At 45.6% G+C, this 13,660-nt stretch overlaps 1 protein-coding gene across 2 annotated transcripts in view; it reads left to right on the top strand.

Annotated features, from left to right (window-relative positions):
- Window positions 1-13,660, top strand: part of PIK3R3 (phosphoinositide-3-kinase regulatory subunit 3) — an 81,731-nt gene that overhangs the window by 45,280 nt on the left and 22,791 nt on the right. The window contains exon 1 of one of the 2 annotated variants that reach the window (XM_074876148.1): window positions 3,214-4,025. The exons of the other annotated variant lie outside the window; for it this stretch is intronic. Within the exon in view, the coding sequence (XP_074732249.1) occupies window positions 3,920-4,025 (106 nt within the window). The 5' untranslated portion in view covers window positions 3,214-3,919. Of the gene's footprint in view, window positions 1-3,213; window positions 4,026-13,660 lie in introns of those variants that run through there. 2 annotated transcript variants of the gene reach the window in all.

Here is a 13,660-nt window from a genome sequence, read left to right on the forward strand (position 1 = left end):
TGTCGGATATCACATTATCATGGCTCGGCAAAGAGGAAACCAAGCAGTTTGGCACAAATGGCTTTTCTGTGTTCAGCCTGTTCCAGCGTGGGTCCGTTCGGCTCCTCCTGAAGCACATGGAAGCGCTCAAAACTTCAATATTTAATCTTGCCTTGAAATGCAAATTGTCAGATCCAAGGAAATGAAAGCGAGTGAATGCATGGCTGTCGATGTGGGGACATCGGGGAGGCAGCAGACGCTGTGCTCACTTCTTGCCTTTCAGCCTTAGCATGGGGCACCCTTTCTCGAGCTCAAGCATTATCATTATCACCATTATTTTATTTCCATGTTTGAATGTAGCTTTTCCCAACTTTGGGTGATCTAGCGCTCAGTCAGACCTTGAGCATCCTGAGTGCTCAGTGTGCTCCCAGTTTTGTTTCTGTTCTCCAAGGGCACTGCTGTGATACTGGATGCTCCAACTTTGTGCCCGTGGAGGAGAGATGCGCAGGCAGAGGGGATTTTGCAGTGTGTAAGGCAGCACATGTGCCTCCCTCTCCCCCTCCCCGGCATGCACATGCACACAACCACTCACCTATTGCAAGGCAGGTGCTGTGGCAGGAAAGGGAGCACCCCATGCATGCATTTTGGGAGTCAAGTAATCCCGGATATATTATAAGCACAGTTTTGAGAAATAAAAACACATTAATATTCTGTTCTCTCAAGGCATTATCCTACTGTTTACCATTACACACAATCCTTTGCCTTAAATTGCATCTTTGATTAAAGTAGCAATGAAAGAAACCAGTGCTAATAACAAAATGTATTCTGCTTTAAATCACTAAAGTGAAAACATCAATAAGCTGTAACCATCAGTGCCGCCATGAAAATGAAGGCAACCACCATGGGAAACAGCAAGGACGAAATCCACTTTGCCAGTGTAAAAGCCAAGTAATTAGGTCTTATGTGGGTGGAACTTATAATGAGGTGCAGGAAGGGGGAAAATGAATTTCAACCCAAGCCTCCCTCCCTCCTTCCTCCCCCCTCCAGAGCTGCTAATCCAGGTTTGGGGGCTGTGGTAGGGATGGCAGCCCCATTTCTCAGCACTGTGGGGTCTGCAAAGAGATGTCCGCATCTCCACCTGCACCCATTGCCCAACCCTTGCAGGACTGCTCTGCAGCCCTGCCCCACGCACAGTCGGTGGGCAGCAGATGGTTTGTACCCACGGTACCAACTTAAATTTCACTTGGAGGGGGTGTGCTTCAGGAGGGGCGTTTCACTTTGAGCAAGCTCAAGCTGATATATTGCATCGGCCTGAGAAATTTAATGTAAAAATTAGAAAAAGGAATCGTATCTGGTTATCATGGCTTAATCGGAGTTTGTGGATGGGGATATAAAATTAATTTATCTACAGTGAGTTATGTGAATCAAAGCCCTGTGCTCCTCTGCAGTTGTCCATCACTCAAGGAGCTCCATTACTGGAGCAGCACTGCTCTCAATTGCTTGTCATGGAAGTTGTGATACATCAGCAAACTTCAGATGCTCTGCGCCCAGCTCTTCCCACATATTCTTACGTTGGGTATAACCTTTCAGTTATTAGTGTTGCAGTCATCTTTCAGTTCACCTAAGCCAGAAGTGTTTTCAGGATCTTTCTACCTGGTGTCAGGAGAAATTATTCGTAACTCTTCCATGCTTTAAAGTGCAAATAGAGCAGACAACTTCAGTGCTGGGTTTTCTAATGTTCCCTGACATCTCCACAGTAGATCAAGGTGCTTGTCCCTCCTTGTGTCTGTGACACTGGCTGGAAGTCTGCAGAAAGGACTTTTCCTTAATTTCTCAACAGCTGTCATTTTGCCTTTCTTTAAGGATGCTTTGCTGTGCTAAGACCAAAGCTGGCTGCCGAGCTGGCTGCATTTCTACCTCCCGCCGGTGCTTGTGGGCTGTGGGCTCAGGGTCTGGCCATCAGGCTGAGGTTCAGTTCTGGGTGTGTTTGCAGCTCAGACTTATCCCAAAGCTTGTGAGAGGCAGCCATTCGGTTTGGTCCTTCTCCTGGTTATGTCCCTAGAAAGAGTGCTGGGTTTGCCCGGGGTCACACTCTCGTTAGCGGATGGTTATGATGCCCTCTGAAACGCTCAGGTTATTATTTGGAATGCTCAGCAAGCAGCTGCCAGGGACCTACAGAAGTGAAGCAGGGGCAGAGAGCCCACGTTTCTGACAGCAGCAGCAGGGCAGGCTGCTGGGAGGTGGTGCGCTGGGGTTGGCCAGCCCAGGCCGCAGCCGGAGATGGGGACAGTGGCTCTACCTGCACAGGGCCTCCGGGGCCTGGGCCTCCGCGCTCTCTCCTACAGACCCCATCCCCGAAGGGGGGGGCCGGCCCTGGCTGGAGGTTAGCAGGTAGGCCCGGCGCTGAGGAGCACCGGCCCGAGGGGGTGCAGCCCCCCGCCCCGTCGGTGTGGGTTGGGGGCGTTCCCCCACCGGTAGCGCTGGGGCCGGCTGTAGCGGGGGCCGCACGGCCCAGCCCGGGGGCTGCCCGGGCCGGGGGTGCGGGGCCGGCGGTGCCCCCGCGCCCCCTCAGCCCCGTCCCCCCTCTCCGCCTCAGCGCTCGCCTTTCTTTGTCCCGCTTAGTAACCGGGGCTGCCGACCAATCGCCATCGAGCCGGCCGGCTCCGCCGCCCGCTGATTGGGTGGAACGCCTGGGCCCCTCTGCCAATCCCGGCGCTCGCTGCTCCCTCAGACAAAGGCAGCAGCTCTGGCAACGGGGCTCGACTCCCCCCGCCCCCCGCGCGTGCTCCGCCGCAGCAGCCCCTTGGCGTCAGGCCAGCGAGGGACCTACCACCTCCCCTGCTCTCCTCAGACGGGGGGGGGGCGGTCGCTGGGGGGGCGAGAGAGGCGGCCGCAGTGGCGAAAGGGAGCCGGGTAAAACTTAGGAAAGTGGGGAAATAGGTTTTTGTTTCGTGCCGAGCTTCCTCTCCGGGCACGTCCCGCCGGCGTCAAGACGGACGTTTCCCCCTTCTGCTTTTTTTGCCCCCCCCTCCTCTGCCTCGTGGAACCGCCCGCTCGCACTGTGTCCCCCCCCGTTCCGTCCTTCTCGAAGGGGTTAAAAAGCCGGCGCGAAGCCCCGCCCCGGCGACCCCTCCCGCGCGGCGCCCGGGGGGCGTGGCCTGGTCCTCGGCAAGAGGCGGTTGGCGACGGTTGGGCCCCTCAGAGCCTCTTAAAATGAAACCTAGCGGGGCCGGCCGCGCCGCAGAGAGCCCGGGGCTGCGACCTGCCGGAGCCGCCCGGGGCCGCCGCCTGCACCGCGCGGGGCTGCCAGCGAGGCACGGCGGGCGACGCCGCCGCGGGCTGCCCGCCCAGCGCTGAGCTGAGCTGAACCGAGCCGGCGGGGACCGCGGGCCGAGCGGCCCCCAGCGCTGCCCGCCCGCTCGGGCTCCGCGCCCGCCGTTATTGTTGCCCGCCGCCCTCTCCTTTCTCCTCCGCCGGCGGAAAGAATTCATCCAGAGACCGAAATCTCCCCTTTTTCTCCGCTTGTTCCCACCCTCCCTCCCCTTTTGTGTGGGGGTTTTGTTTTGCTTTCAGACCGGTGTTTTAAAAATACCCCGAAAATGGCGATTTTTAGAGAGAAATCAGGAAAGTGGCTTCTCTGTGGAAAGGTGTCTTTTTAAACAAAAAGAAGCACTCTCTCTATGTATTTTATATATAACTACCTGTCTTAGTTCCTGCAGGGCAGCTGCTGAGGTAGCTTCTGTGGTGGTTTTTTTTTTTTAATTAAGTTTAATTTTACGATTTTTAAAAATCATTTTTCTTTTTTGCTAGAAGTGTTATTTTAGAGCGGGGTGGATTCTTCTCGGCTTCCCCCCACTCCCCCTTTTTTTTTTTCTCCCTCCATTAAAAGCCGAGAAAGCCAATCTCTTATTTATAAACCTGCCGGGACTTGACTGTCGCGATGTACAACACGGTGTGGGATATGGACCGCGATGACACGGACTGGAGGGAAGTGATGATGCCCTATTCCACTGAGCTGATCTTTTACATTGAAATGGACCCTCCAGGTAGGGAGCCGAAGCCTGTGCGCCTGCCTGTGCACCCCTCGCAGCGGGTCGGGGCTGCCTTTCATTCCTGCCTTCTCTCCCCTGCCCGTCCTCCCTCCTCCTTGAAGACTTTTCCGTTTGGAAAAGGAAGGGAAATCTGCAGAGGGGGAGGGAAAAGAAAAAAAAAAAATAAATCTGTAGTTAAACTTTGCATAAACTTTCCAGGGACTTGATCCCGTTGTTTCCTGGGCAAAAGTGTTTTAATACTGTTTTTTGGGGGTGTGGGGGGATAACTGCGATTTATGGCGCCTTTTGAGAGGTGGAAGGAGGCAGGAGGAGAGCTGCTTGCAGCCCCTCTCCTGAGTCTCCTTTTTTTTAAGCCTTTATTGAAAACCGTATATTTCGGCTGTATTCACTTCTAGAGGAGCGTTTTTATTAGCCTCTTCACCTGTGTGCCTTTATGTGCCTGTAACACTTTGATGGTAGTGATTTACCTACCTCCATTCAGTTCCAGTTTAATCGCTTTTACAGTCTCTGAGACTGTTTTCTCGCCAGCTCCCTTCCAGCATTGACAGATGAGGTGTGTGTTGTCGCTGGATTTCGGTGCAGGGGGGATAATACTTGGGAACAGGCTGGAATCCATCCCTGGAGGCACTGTTACTTTGATAGCGCTTAATAGCCTTGTTCAAAGGCTTTGGTGCAACTTTTTTTTTTTTTTTTCCCCCATGGATTGCCAGTGCTGAAGATGGAGAAATGCGTTGTCCCTCACTTGCCTGAAGTTTTTAGACAGGACAGAAACTTTCTTTTGTGTCTGAAGAGTGAGGGAAGGCTTACAAGGAGAAGAGGTTGAGACTTTCTTTGGTAATGAATTAAAGTAAGCATAAATGGGTACTGGTGAAACCGTATCTAACCTGTAAGAGTCTGATAGGCTGAGAGCAGTAAGGTAATTGAAGGGCCTTTATGTTCTCAGGTCTCTGTTCTGTACAGCCAGAAGGTACAGTAAAATATGCATCAAAAATCTTAGTCTGCAGAGACATTGATAGGAAATAACCGCTTCTAAGTGGTATCTTGTGTGGCACGTACTGTTAGACTTTCAAAATGCGCTTTTCAATCTGCTTGAATTGAGGATTGTGTCTCCAAGTGTGGTTTAGTCTCTTTGTTTCAGCACTGAGCTTTTTTTTTTTCTCTCCATAGGTATGTGGCTCTTTAATTAAGAGGAGGAGGTGATCATTCTGAGATTTTGGGATCTCAAGGACCTGTACTCACTTCCTCTGTTAACTCTGATGCTTTAAAAATTGGACAGATCTCAGATGCATGATACTGGCCGCTACTCATTAAATTCCTGCGTAGCTGACACTACCTATTTTTAGATGCTACTCCTGAAAGCATAAAGTTCAGTCAAATCTGTTTGCTTATGTGAATTTCAAAGGATATCTTTCTTGTAAATGCTTTTGATTTTTAACTATTCATGAGGTTAGTATCTGTATTCAAGTGAACAAAAATTCGAGTTCCGTTGTAGGTGACTTAAAACAACTGGTGTGAGTTTTTTTTATTAAAAAAAAATAAAGCCTCTTGAATGGCTTAGTGTGAGGAGGCTGCTTAAAGGGGCTGGCCTAACTGAACTGGTCAGAAAACAACTTTCCAGTATTTCTGCAGGAATTCAGCCATGCAGCCTTATGAAGTTTACATTAAGAAACAGCTTCTGTCATTAATAATGCTAGTATTTCCATCATTGAAGAAGCCCTATTGTCAGGGATCAAGGCTCTGCACAGTCCAAACACCAGTTAGCAAGAGGACTTAATGCTATAAGCTGATCCCTGAAGCGTTCACTAACTTTATCTTTCATTTTTTTAAACTAGAAAGGCCAGAGTTGGAAATGATGCATGGGATGACCCCCATGTGTATGTTCTGATTTCATAGAACTATAACTTTTAAATTGCAGGGCAAGGGAGAGTGTGGCAGAGGTGGTCTCCTTTTTCCTCATCTAGAGGTGGGGTGGAAAAGCATTTTCTGGTCTGGGATGATAAGTCATCCCTAAGGGGACTTTGGAGATATTTATTTGGAAGGCTTAAACACTCAGCATGCCTTGGGATAAAGTCACTGCATTTGAACCCGTTAACAACCACAACTCCATTTGGCCTGCTTCCAACAAAAATTTGTGAAGGATTTCAGTATAGCATTCCCGTGCATGATGGCTGGAGTTCCTGAGCAGCTGAATAGTGGCAATATGTTTTCTCAGCAGCGCACAAACTAACAATATGCAGCGAGTGTCCCCGCTGCCAAAGGAGGCAGCACGATCTTTTGTTCACGGAACTTGCATGAAGAGATCCCTGGTTGGTCTTTATGCTGCAGGACTGGGCATCTACTGATACCAGGAGCCAAGTGTCTCAAATCACGCATGACTGCTGGTGATTACATTTTAGTGTGTCTGAACTTCAGGCAGAAGACAAAAGCAAGGTGAACATAATGTACAGTGTCACCCGTAACCTCTAAGTCAAGGCTGGGGATACTGTTTCTTGTTACGGGCCAGCAGACCTTTAATTTATCTTGGCAGGCTGTCTTAATACCCACCTTAGCGTTGCCCAATAATAATGCAGAAATAAAATCCTGCGATGGCAGGCAGCCTGCAGCGCAGCCGTAGCTTCTGTCAGGCCTCAGTGCACCTGCACCAGCTTATCAGTATGCCCGTGTTTTCTGTCCGGGGTTGTAGGTGTAAATGGATGCTCAGAGCAGATCCTGAAGCCTCTCTGCTAGAAGGCTTGCTCAAAAGTTCAAAAGTAATAATAAAGTTGATGCCTCTCTCACACATGAGTTTCCCCCAACTTCAGCAGAGGCAGGGTCAGGCAACAAGGGATTGCTATCTTTTAATCCATCCTAAACATAGATGTGGGACAGTTTTCCTAAATAGAGCGGTGGAAGCAGGGATTTGGTTCTGCCAGCCTTGCAAAGCATGCCTTAGAGCAGTACAGCTAATACAGGAGCAACAGTGGTGACAACCAGCAGCGTGACTCCTGTTACCTAAAACTTTTTCCTTCTGCTGGCATGTATAAATGCATAACAAAATGTATCACTGGCATAAGGTAGGCTTTATATGTGGCAAGTAATACTTGGTGCAACTAAATAACTTCCAGTGTCTAAAGACAAATCTGGAACCTGCAGTCACATATAGCTATCATAGTAGCTTCTAAATTTTCTAATCAGGATTAATTTAGAGAATTATGGCCACAGCAGCATCATATGCTGGTTCTGACATGAGGAAATTGACTGTCAGTGGTTCACTCACATGTTTGTTCTTGCTGTGGGTCTTGCTGTCTGAAAAGACAAGGAAATAGGTTACTGGATTGAATTTAGTTTTTATTTAATGACATCTGTTCAGGTCTGCAAAAAGTTGTTAACTGCCATAAATTAAGTTTTTGAACGGAGGGTGTTAATTGACTGCAAAAGTTACCGGAGTACCTAAAGCATAACTACCTATGTATCCTCACTTCTAATAAGTAGGACTAAGTAATGTCTTTTTCTCTGTAGATCTGGGATATATTATCAGTTGTGTTGATGATAAAATGTGTAATCACTGAATACATTTTGTCACAGTTGGATGAAAATCAGTAAGAGTGTTCCACTGGGATTTCAGACACAGATGTCAGCAAAGATATTTGGCTCAACTACAAATTAGAGGTTAGTTTCATTTGTGTGGGTTATGAAGAAAACCACAAGTTTAAAGTAGGCTTACTAATGTAGAATGGGCTCTGTCTATTTATGAGCAGCTAATAGAATAAGTGTCTTAAAGCTATATGAAAGCTTACCTTTTTGAAGCCTCTGTTAGGCCCAAATATGACCAACCATGTTTATAACTCGATCCAACCATCTTTTTCAAGAATATTACTCTTCCTTGCCTCATGTGCTGAGACCAACTGTAACAATGCTTTGTTACAAAATCTTTTAATAATGAAGGGGGAGCACCAATAACCTATAGGCTGCTTAGTTTAGTCTACTTTGCAAGAGCAGCACTGCCATTCTATGAGTGAGACAACTATTCATGGGAAAAAGTGCATTTATTCATTACAGTTTCTATTTTCTTTTCATATAATTTGACAACCCTTGTTTTAGGGGAGCGATACTATAATTGTAATTTGGAAAACATAGGGTTCTGATCTCAAGGGCAGTGTTTACTCAGATACCAGTCATGCTGTATCATTATCAATGTTATAGTGGAAACTGAATGTGGCTTCTCAAATGGGGTTTGTGGTATGCAGTAGCCAGATGTAGGTGAACACTACATATCTATGCCTGACTAGTTTTCCAGTGGGAGAACAGATGCAAATTTTAATGGCATTGTCAGTATTGTCCTTCAGCTTATCTGAGCTGACTCCAGAAGCTTATCAAAGTTCTGCTCCTACACGTCTTAAAAAAAAAAAAAAAAAGGTAGTTCTAGTGGCAGCAACTGTCTTCATTGCAAATTTAAGTCTTGCTGAAAGTCAGGTTTCCAAAAAAGCAGATGTTGGGGATTGAGAGTTTCCTTATTACAGAAAGGAAGTTTGTGCAGACTGTTTTGGGATAGAGCAGGGAATAAATAAGGCTCAGTCACTTGTATTCTGCATAACCTGGAAAATGGTTTGAGTTGAAGTCTCACCTCCTATGAGGACAGTGATGTGAAGTGCTTGTATTCTATGCTGTGTGACACCTAGATTTCTCTACTGGCCTTCTTATTTAATGACTCCTGTAACCATTTTTTATTTCCAGTTGCATTTTCAGGCTTGCTTTTGCATTCCTTGCATTTGGTTTTCATTTTGATGGCTCTAACTGTTAAAGAATATCACTCATCAGCTTTCAATTAAATACACGAATGCAAAAAATAGCATCATTAATATAAAGTGAAATGATGCTTTGCTTGAGATGGGAGAGCCTGCTTTAAAAGGCTGACGTTTTTATTTATCAGTAGGCTTTCAGATGATGTAGAAATAGTCGGGGAGGGAAAGCTTGCTGAAGGGAGTTGTTCAGTTCTGTGTTCTGTAAAGCTGGAGGTTTATGCAAGCTAAAACATGGGAGAACGTTCTGAGAAGAAACCAAGCTCTTCACCACATGTTTGAAGGCATTTGCTGTAGGTTTTGTTTTCTCTGCAATTGTTCCAAACAATCTTGGGTATTGCATGATGCCTATACCTGACAGGAGTTAATCATTGTTGCTTCCTTCTACCTCACCTGTTTAAAAGACTCTTCTTGGAGTTTCTTTTGGGGAGTATCATCTTCCCAAGCAGCAGAGTTGGCTTCTATCTTTGCCATTGCCTGCATGATATCTTATTCCAGAGTGAAGCTATTCAGGCTTATCTTTGCTCTACAGCTTGGGAAAAAGAGGGAGGCATAGCTGGTCGTAGGCATCTGCACCCAGTACTGAAAGCAGTTGGGTGCCTTACATCATCTCATGTTGGTTGTTTAATGAGTCACTTTTTGGGCAGAGAACTAGGGAACACTGGAAAACAGCAGCATAAAGAATACTTTTATCAGTATTCTCTGTATGTTTTAGAGCTTAGGCTTTATTATTGTCAGAAAGACTGTTAACTGTGTTGAAACAGGTTGCTGTAAAACTTTGGCCCCATTAAAGCAATAGGTGTGTTCTAGACAGATTTTTGGAAATTCATTTTTTTGTAAAGTAGGTTGCTGAGTAATGCTTAAAGAACAGACTCTGCTCATGTACTAAATGCCCCTATGGAAATGAGTCAGATTTTCTTTTTTCTTCTGTTTTTTATTTCATTTCTTCTGACAGGTTAAAATCTGCATAATAGCTAAGTAAGGAAGAATTTGCTTCTCCACATAATCTAAACTAAGGCGTATGAGCTGGTGCTGGGTCCCCAAACAATGTGAGTGGATGTTACCTCTTTAGAAGAGACTTTCATTGTCCTTCATCTTTGCCGTGTCCTCCACTCAATAGACAGACTTTTGCAATGTTTCAATGAATATATTTCAGTACCTTAAGTTCTTCTAGTTCTCCTGAATAAAAGTGGCTACATACAGGGAGTTTTATAAGAATTCATACAATTCAAAAGAAGCAGAGTGCAAGTGGTGCCCGCTGTAGCACTTTCCAAAACAGACTCCAGCTGCCCTGCTGGACACCAACCAGCTGCCTGGTGAATCCTGATGCTGAAGCACACGGTGCTCTGAAGCTTTCCTGTGGCTGAGCAGGATCCAGGTTCTTCTCTCTTTGAGTCCGGCGACACACTCGAGATGGCTACCTTCCATCCAGTGCTCTCTGAAAAAGGAGATTAAATGCTTCAACTGCTTCAACCTGTGACTGTTTCCAATATTCGCCCAGGCTCTCTACCAGTTTTTGTGAACTGGAAAAATGTTATTTTAGTGGCAGTTCATAGGAATGTTACTTCTTCTAAAATCAGATATCCCTGAATCTGACACATTTAGGAAACGCTTGAAAAACGTCATGTTTCTCAGCACAAAAAATGGTGGGTTTGGACAAATCAAAAAGCATCAACCAGTATCCCTTTCTTGTTTGTTTTTTCGCTACAGAATAACTTCAGTTTTGGGTTGGTGTCACATTTGAACTCTTGTACTTCAAGTCAGTTTTCTCCTTCCAAACATAAACCTCCTATTTCCTTCCATTAGCTATTACTTACTCTGTTACTTTCCTGCTCTTCCCCATGAAAGGAAAATATCCACAGGAGCCATTTTTTCAGGGTTTTTACCTTCTGTAGCCTTATCCTAAATTTCAGCTTCTGTAGTCCCTAAAATCTGATGCTACACATGATCGGTTTTGCTTCTGGAGGAATTCTTTCCTTCCTTGCATCCCTCCCCTCAAAAAACCCCAAAACCAGAACTGCTGCAATGGAGCTAGAAAAAAATTGCTGCAATGAGGGAACACAGCCCACTGTTCAGGCGTGTTTTTCTTTGAGCGTGGGCAGTAGGGCTTACACTCCTGACACGTGCCCCAGGAAAATGTTTTAGAGGTGAGATGGATGAGAAGTTCATCTGTTATCTGTTACAACCTGAATTTGTACATTGCAATTAAATTTCTCAGGCTGTCAGTACTCATGCTGCACTGCCCCGTATAGTCATCTTGGGGTCATTACAGGAATCTAGATTGTTGGCCCTCCAAGGAACTGCTCCCAAGTGTCAAACTAGAAGTCTTTGGTGTTTGTGGCATCTTTACTCTGATTCATCTCCTGTCTCCCAAAGTAGTCTCTTGAAGGATACGAGGAAGCTTGAATCAATGCAATGAATGTTTAAGATCCTTTCCATTTTGAGGGGTACTGTATAGTCTCACTAAGTTTGGGAATGGTGACAGAAGTCAAAACTGCTGTTGTGAAATGGATTTCATTGAAATATTTTGAAGATGACAATGTACTTGAGTGAGGAGATTGAATCCGTTTCTTTTGTTCCACCTTGAGATCTCAGCATGAGCAATGGCCCTGCAGTCTGAGCCTGGCTAGACTGCTCCATGCCTGCACTGAATCTCAGCTTCTGCTGAGCACACTGTGTGGGACTGCATGGGTTGGGACTTCTGCCTCGGTGGAACTTCCTTCAGGATCAGGATTCTTAGAAAAGATGGTACATGACACAATGTACAACAGTTTTCCTCTGAATACTGTTCTACCTTCAAATTTCTTTTGGAGTGTTGATTTGAAGTGCACCTTTTGATCTTGATTTAAATGCCTCTCTGTTAGCAGTTCAGGTGGTTTTGAAATATTTCTGCTTTGGTAACTAGAAAATAGTTTGACATAGCACAAGGACAGGTACTTCATGGGGAACAATGTTACCTACTGATCTGAAACATGTGAGCTACTGGTAAGCTGAAATAAAATGCTGCTTCGAGCAGCATCACATGTATTTACAGCTGTATTATTATTATTATTTAAGTGGGCTCTTGTGCAGCAAACTTCTCAGTGGTGCTGATTATTTCTGTGAATTGGTTCTCCTGTGAGGTTTGTACCTGATGCCTTGGATGGATGGTTAGTCTTTGAAATATCTGGGGAAAACAGCCCTTGGCTGTTTTTATTTAAAATGGCTTTTTCTTTTCACTTTGGTAGGTCTCCTAGCTATAGTGTGTCACCGCTTGGGCCTGACTTCATTCTCCGTCTTCCATAATGAAAAACTAGTTCTTTGTTCTTGATCACTGTAGCTCTTATGCTAAATTTTGTTTTCCTTACTCTTATACAAGTACAATTGTTCTTATTGAATATTTCAGATTTTCGTGGACAATAAAATGTCTGCTGCTGACTTGCATCCAAAGAGTTGGTAAAAGCCTGGGCCTACTGGCTAGGAGATAAAGCTATTCCTTCCTGAAGTGAGCTGAGCATGTGATGCTGGGTAGTGACAATCTTCGAGTGGTGAAACATGGCAAAAGTTCTAAAATGTATCCAGCTTATTAATAGTGTGCTAATTATGCTTGGTAGGTAAGAGAGAGCTTATCCTTTTTATCCTCCTCATGTTAACTTTGGGGCAGTCATCTCAACCCTGTTAATGATGGAACCTCTAATACTGCTGTAGCTTTGCAGCTGTTACACTATGGTCTGGGTTGAAAGGAAAACCATTTTTCACCGAGCAGTAAAAATAATTGGGAAGTTGATTTTTTTTTTTTGGCTTGCAACTTCATGCAAAGACTGGAATGAAGAGGTGCTGTGTTACTTTATAATACAGAAGTCAGATCCCAGTGCCATTTATCTGACAGTGAGCATCTTCCATTTCTTCTGTCTCAGCCTGTGAAGTAACAAGCCAGGCAAAGAAAGTAGTGAGAGATGCTTGTAAAATGCCCCAAAGAATTCTGAATTTGAGCCAGCCTCTTCTTTGCACATTGTTGTCCACCATTCTGCAGGTGTCCCATAGCAGATAATCTTTTAACCTGTGCAGTAGCTGTGGATGCTCGTGAAGGACAGAGTGCAGCAGAAGTCTGGCAGGCTGTAGGAGGTGAAACAGTGGTTGGGAGGTGTGGGAGAAGACTGGATAGCTGGGGAGTTTTCAAACAAAACAGATCTTTATCAAAAAAGCCAATTAATCAAAACTGAAATATTTCTTAAAGGTGTTGGTTTTTATGAAAGTTCATAGAAACACAAGCAAAGCTATAATGGGAGTGTTTTCATTGGAAGCCTGCCTGGCTTTCTGCCAACTTGTCTGCTGTTTTCTGTAATGAGATATTGAAAGACTTCAATTCTTTGAATATGTCTTGCTCTTTGGCATCTTGCCTGTTTTGGGGGAGGAGAGTGAAAACGTGAGCATGCCTGAGGTTCTGTGGCCAGCAATAATGTGATCGAGTAGCTTCCTTTTCCGTCCCTTGAGGAGTTCTCAGTGCGTGTTAGCTGCCCTTTGAGGAAGGGCAGCTTCGAAGGGCATTGGTGCTCAGTACTTTGCGAAAGGGGTCTTGGCAAGAGAACTGACAAGCTGAGATGTGGAGCTGCCAAGATAACTTACCTGCCAGTGGTGGGGAAGGAACTGCTGTCAGCAGGTGCGCACGACCCTCCTCTTTGTCAGCTGGAAAATCTCTGCAAAAGGTCTTTGGGTGCCTTACTGCTCTGGCTTGCACACGTAGTACACAATTTCATGGAGATGGTGTGCAAAAAGCACCTCTATTCAGCATATGCTTTTTTTCTCAGGTGTCTTGAGGGCATTTTGCATGCAGCAGGGACTGTTAGTACAGGACCATTGAGGGAGGCAAAG

The sequence above is a fragment of the Strix uralensis genome, chromosome 8, assembly GCF_047716275.1.
Source record: "Strix uralensis isolate ZFMK-TIS-50842 chromosome 8, bStrUra1, whole genome shotgun sequence".
NCBI lineage: Eukaryota > Metazoa > Chordata > Aves > Strigiformes > Strigidae > Strix > Strix uralensis.